Here is a 6,233-nt window from a genome sequence, read left to right as displayed (position 1 = left end):
TTCTCTTTGGCTGTTACCAAAGTGTAATTGTGCTGTGAGATGTGAACATGGAAAGTGGCCCTTAGTGGTGTTTTGGGACCACTGCCTGCTGCGTGCATTATTCCAGCTGCACATCCTCCAGACCCAGCTGGGCACTGGAGAAATCCTCACCCTACAGCTTGAGAGGGGATGTGCTGCAGGCATGGCAAAGCCTCCAGACAGGTCCTAGGCTTTGCCACCCTCCTGCTCTCCTGCGACATGGGGTGTCTTGTTTTTTCCTCTGCCACATTCTTTTGTCCTAGACTGGGAGTTATGCTAGAGAGGTTTCTTGGCACATCTGCACAGGGAATGCTAAATAGAAGAGTCAGCAACTGTAGGCTTGTATGGAGGTATTGGGGTCCCTTCAGTCGTGTGTTGTGCTAACTTTATTTGGAGACACTTTGGCACTGGCAACTGGACTAAATGATCTTAGTGATCTTTTGCAACCTTAATGATTCTATGATTGTATGTGAAAGGCAGCTCCTTCCAGGCCTGGGAGCAGGAAGTATTTTGCATTTTTATAACTTTCTGCTGGTGAAAAAACACCTTGTTTACTTTATGAGGCTGGTTTTACACAGATACTGTATGTGATGACCCAGGTTGCAGTCACTAGCTGGTAAGGGTGAGCAATAAAGATAAGATGCTTCCCCAGAGCGTTGATTTTCACTCCTCAACTTTCTTTGACCTCAGCTGCTTGCTGTTTTGTGGATGAACTCTAGCACTCCTTCCACCTGAAGGAACAACAGTTATTTTTTCAGCCTTTATTTCCCATTATGTGTGACCTACGTGCCTTATGGCCTTCCCTGTTCTTAGACTACTGTTTTCAGGGCTTGGTTTAGGTAGTTGTTGATTTTTTAAAGAAATTAATTTCTACACAAACCTTTACGTTCAGCTCATGCTCCCCAAACTTGGATGAAGTCAATTAATTCCTCCAAGGAACATTTACTGGGCAAAGCCGCTCCATTCGCAAGCACCGGACACAAGGCTGAAAAAAGAATTCAGCAAGTGACTTGCAAAAGGATGCTCCAACTGCTGGTAAAATACTGCTCTGAAATAAAGGTCTTGTATCAGAGGGTGGTGGGTATGGCCCCAAACTGCTGCGGTTCTAAGAGCATCTCTCAGACACGGGGTTTGAATTTTGGGTGGTCCTGTGTGGAGCCAGAAGTTGGGTTTGATATTCTTTATGGGTCCCTTCCAACTTGAGATATTCCATGGTTCTGTTTTTGCTGCTAGAGATGCTGGGAGCTTCCCACATCCCCCACAGTCTTTGCAGTGGGCTCACTGGATGAGCCGGCCCACCAAGAAGCAAATAGGGAATGAAGGGAAGAAACAGTAGGAGTAAAGGAAAGTCGCTGGAGTAAATAAGTAACAGGAGAAATAAGGTCTAATAGACATGGTGGTTGTTAATAAGTGACCCATACCCAGTGTCAGGGACTCAAGGGATGCAAAGGAAGGGTGCAGCCAGCAGCATGGGGACATTGCACCCAGTACTGAGCCATCGGTGACAGGTTCTGACAGCACCGACATGAAGCAAGTACCCAGGTCCTGGACACTGTCCCACAGCACCCACCCAATGTGACAGGGATTTGCCAGGGGAAAAGAGATTTTTCTCCAGTCTCTGTCTGACAGGACAAGGGGTGATGGCCTGCAGTTGTGCCAGGGGAGGTTCAGATTGGATATTAGGAAAAGCTTCTTCTGACAGCACCTGGTTAAACATTAGGGAACTTCAGCCTCTGCTTTTGTCATGCATAACTGGGTGTAGGCAGGAGGAAAAAAAGCCTGCTGCATAAGCATGACTTTGTCCCAAATCTGCAGTCTACAGAGGCCCCTTTTCAGGGCTGATTAAACAAACTAGGGAGCTGCCATGACAGAGGCCATAGCAAGAAGCACTTAGGTCTTAATATCATTAACAGCCTCCACCTGCTGCCTCAGTAAGTCATATTTAATGATGCTTCTCCCACATATGCACACATAAAGGAAACTTCTTTGGGGTTTCCATTCTGCGTGTGCTTTATGCTCTTGGTTTTCGGAGCTCTCCTGTAGCAAGAATCAAAGCGATTCGAGTTTAGTCGGGATGAGATGCTCGGACAGGGTATGTTTTAACATCCCAGGCAGGGCTGCGGGGTTGGACGAGCCTCCAGGCTGTTCACTCTGCAGCTTGGCGGAGTCCTTGCCACGAGATGGCGCTGGCTCTTCACAGTTGCATGAATGGCCACAAGAAACGCAGAACCTTTTAATGAGCAGTGTGAGCTGGGGTTAACCATTAACAGGCACAGCATGATGCTGATTTTAACCCTCTCCTGCACTTCAGCATTGGGGAGCCGATGTCCGTTCCTTTGATGTGCTCCTTAACCTCAGGGATGGGCTTATATTTCTTGGGGTGACCACAGAGGCCTTCATCACCCATCAAATCAGCACTTCAGTAACCCCTCTATAAAAAGCTATTCAGGCAGCCAAGTGCCGCCCAGCCTGCCCATGTTCCCCACACTGCACCTGGAGTTGTGTGTATTACATGTTTGAAGGACTCATGTTGACACACTTGGCTCTTTTGGGGGCATGTGAAGGATCTCCCCCATGTACCTCCCTCCTTCCTCAGCCCAGCAGCTCCAGGCTTGCCCACGGAGTGTAAGAATGTGAAGACACGAGGTGCTCCAGTTGAGCTTTCCCATGAGGGAGGTTCGAGGCACAGAGATTTATTCTGAACCCCCTTCTTTTTTTTCTTTATTTATATGCAGGAGAGGGACAAAACTCGAAAACAAGTTTCCAGGTGCCTTGCTCTGCTGCCCTGCATTTCTGCAATGCTTCCTCTCGGCAGCAGGGAGTGCTGGTGTTGCTCTTCAGTAGCAAAAGACCGAGGCTGGACCTCAGATGGTAAATATAGGTATGTATTTAAAGGAAGCAGCAGCACGAGCAGCATCATTAACTGTAGGAGAAATGATGGGATTATTTATCTGTTTATTTATTTATTGCACATGATTGTTGCCTATTGCTGCCATCTGACATGGATGTTGTATGAACTGGAGTTCGTTGTAGATTCCGTGCAAAAAGCAGGAGACATCCCCCTGCAGGGAAGCCCTGTTGGGAAGGCAAAGCCCACGGTGTTGGTCTGCACTCCCACCTCCATGGCATGATCAGGTCCTACCTATGGGGACCACCATTCTGTTTGGATTGGTGCAAAAAAGGGGTCAGCTTTGGGAACCTAGAATGTCTTTGATGGCACAGGGTTATCTAGACACGAACCGGGTGCTTTTATCCACCCTTCCTGCCATGAGGGAGAGATGACAATGCAAACGTATCTTTAATACACCCAAAGAATCATTGATAAACCACTTTATTTGTTTTGCCTGTTAACTGCAAAACCAAAGAATAGACTTGTAATTATCTCACTCGTAAGATACGCTGGATTGCACCCTACTTGCACCACACTTTAAAATGCAAGTGATAAGAAAGCAAGCACAAAGATCAGAGCTTTCTAACCAGCTGTTTCCTGTCTCCCATCCAGCAGAACTGGGTGATGACACAAACCAGGCTCATGGGACTCCATGGACCCTAAAATCCTTGAAGGAAGTAGAGAAGTCTCAGTCGCCTGGATTGAGTAATCCCTGGAAACTGGCACATTGTAAGCAGAGGAGAAAAGACATGGGCAGCAATGGGCGATGTCTGAAGATCAAAGCTGGTGGAGTCCTGCTTTGGGACCCCCCCCACCCAAAACTGTAGAATCACAGAATGATTTGGGTTGGAAGGGACCTCAAAGTCTATTTAGTTCCAACCCCCAGCTGCAGGACAAGGTTGCCAATCACCAGATAAGGCACTAGACCAGGCTGCCCAGAGCCCCATCCAAGCTGGCCTTCTTTGTACAATGCCTTTGTCCTCAATAACCTTGTGAATATACCAAGTCTGGTTTCTTGGAAGCCCAAGAGGAAGATGAAGGCCTAGTGTGGTTTTGCTCACAGAGGCCCTTCAGAGCAGCTCTGCATGTAAGGGTAGAAGTGCAGTGCTGGCTTGGGAGAAGGGTATCGAGGTAGGCAAGGGATGAGGGACCCTCACTCTTGAGAATGAGACAAGCGCAGCTCTCTCACACCATCCATATATATTTGCAACCATATGTACTTGTGTGTGTTTACAGAAAGGTTGTCTTCTATCCAGGGATGGAGGATATGCAGTGAGAAATGCTGCTCTGTGTGCATCAGAGGAGCTCTGCAGCCACACCAGGAGTTACTGCCCCAGGACAGCTTTGGTGAAACCCAAACCTGGTGTGGCCCAGCGGCCTGGAGAAGCTGAAGAAACCAGTGTTGTATGTAAAAGCATGGGGACTGAGGATGTGCGTTGATCAAACCTAAAGGTGAGAGATCCAGTAGATATGCTGTTGAATTGGCATGAAGGTGTGCAGGTAGTAGCTGTTGCTATAAAATACCTTTGTAATCAGCCATCAGCTTGACAGCTGATTTATGTTTTGTTTTAAAAGCAGGAGCAGAGCCTGCCAGCAGTGCAAACGCTGCTATAAATCCACCGTTCCCCTTAGATCTGAAGTGTTGATGTCCCATCGAGTTGAGGACAGACCCAGGGCTGGAGGGGGGGCACAGCCTGGCTCAGAGCCCTCCACCGGATGGACACTGTTTGTCAAGAATCCCTGGAGCAGAAAAATGCCACGTAAGAGTGGCATGGAGGGAATGAGTGCCAGCACAGCAGTGAGCAGGCGCAGAGATCGGTGTGCCCGCGCTACAGATGCATGTGTGCATATCTGTGTGTGCATGTGGCTGTGTCCGGGTGTGACAGTGTGCATCGCAGGACTTGAGTTGGAAGGGACCTTAAAGCCCAGCTGTGCACAAAGCTGACACCCACTACATGCATGTGCCTCTGTGTGTCTGCATCAGCCCGAGTGTACATGCACGCGTGTATACATTTGCACGTGGGTGTCGGAACGTGCATGCGCGACACGCGCACGTGTGCACGCACATGAGAGCATGCACGTACACACTTGCACAACCACACACACGAGCCCGTGCGATTCCTCGCGGCCCCGCTCCGCTCCGGACTCCGCCTCCCCGGCTCCGTACCCCGACCCGAGCGGCGGCACAAGCGGCGGGCGGACCCCGACGGCTCCACGCTGCCCGCCCCGGGCAGCCCCAGCGCCGCCCCCGCCACCTCCTCCTCCTTGTCGTCCTCCTCCTCCTCCTCCGCCGCCGCCGTCGCGGCCGCACAAAAGGCGGCGGGGAGGGAGGGAGGCCCGGCGGGAAGGGCAGCCCCGGCCGCCCGCACTATGCCCCGCCGAGGGGGGCTGCCGGCCCCCGCCGCCACCCGCCGGCCCCCCCCGCTCCTCCGCCTCCTCCTCCGCCTCCTCCTCCTGGCAGCCCCGCTGCAGCCCGGCAGAGGTAAGGAAGGGCCCCCGAGCCGCCGCCGCGCGTTGGGGCAAGGAGTTAACTTTCTTTTGCTTTGCTTTGCTTTGAGTTCCCCTCCTCCGGCCGGCTTCGTCAACCCCGCTTCCATGTCTGCCCGGTGCTTGTCCCTGCGGCGCGGTTGTGCCCGCATCCCTGTGAAGCCGTCTCGGTGAGAGCCCCTCCCGGTGCTGATGCTGGCGCCGGTCCTTCGAGGGACACCGAGCTCCTCGAGTCCCTTTGTACTGCTGGAATCGCACCGGGGCACCGCGGAACGGGTTGAGCTGGAACTGATCCCGTCCAGCCTGGGCACCCCCAGGGATGGGGCATCTCCAGCATAAGTAAAGCGATTCTTTTCTCGTACATGGCTGGGAGAAACATAGAGCATATCGCCTTTCTCCTCCCCAGCAAGCTACTGCGTTCATCCTGCAGTTTGAGGAGCTGCCTGGACAGGGTTTTCTTGCAAAACAGGTTTAAAATGCGGTCTGATTGCCCGGAGGATCTTCACAAGTAAAACTGTGGTGTATCTTTTGTGAGGGATTCCCACCTTGCTCTGCATCACTGGTGTTAAGTATTAAAATCTCAGCAGCCCTCTGGGATGTGATGCCTTCCCCGGCTCACTGGGGCTCCTATGGCTCTGTCCAACGGCAGGATGGGCTCAGGGATGCTGTCTGAGCCTGCTGGATCCTTCTGCACAATGCAGTTGGGGTTTGGGAGCTGGTGGCATCAGGGCAGATGTGAACGTGGAGTGCAGCTTGGCAGTACTGTCATCCTCCAGTGTAATCCCAGCTAAATCCTGGGTGGAATTTTTTTGCATTGCATGGAGTTCGGTGGAAAGGA

At 51.6% G+C, this 6,233-nt stretch overlaps 1 protein-coding gene across 2 annotated transcripts in view; it reads left to right on the top strand.

Annotated features, from left to right (window-relative positions):
* Positions 1-5,051: 5,051 nt before the first annotated feature.
* The window catches only part of ITGB5 (integrin subunit beta 5), a 39,055-nt gene continuing 37,873 nt past the window's right edge, over positions 5,052-6,233 (top strand). The window contains exon 1 of one of the 2 annotated variants that reach the window (XM_015868641.3): positions 5,052-5,390. In XM_015868641.3, coding sequence (XP_015724127.3) covers positions 5,279-5,390 — 112 coding nt within the window. In that variant the 5' untranslated portion in view covers positions 5,052-5,278. The remainder of the gene's footprint in view (positions 5,391-6,233) is intronic. The other variant, XR_014947911.1, reaches the window with a different exon arrangement.

This window comes from Coturnix japonica, chromosome 7 (assembly GCF_054131305.1).
Source record: "Coturnix japonica strain WE chromosome 7, WE-NBRP24, whole genome shotgun sequence".
NCBI lineage: Eukaryota > Metazoa > Chordata > Aves > Galliformes > Phasianidae > Coturnix > Coturnix japonica.
Note: the sequence above shows the minus strand (reverse complement) of the source record. Positions and strands in the feature narration are given on the sequence as shown.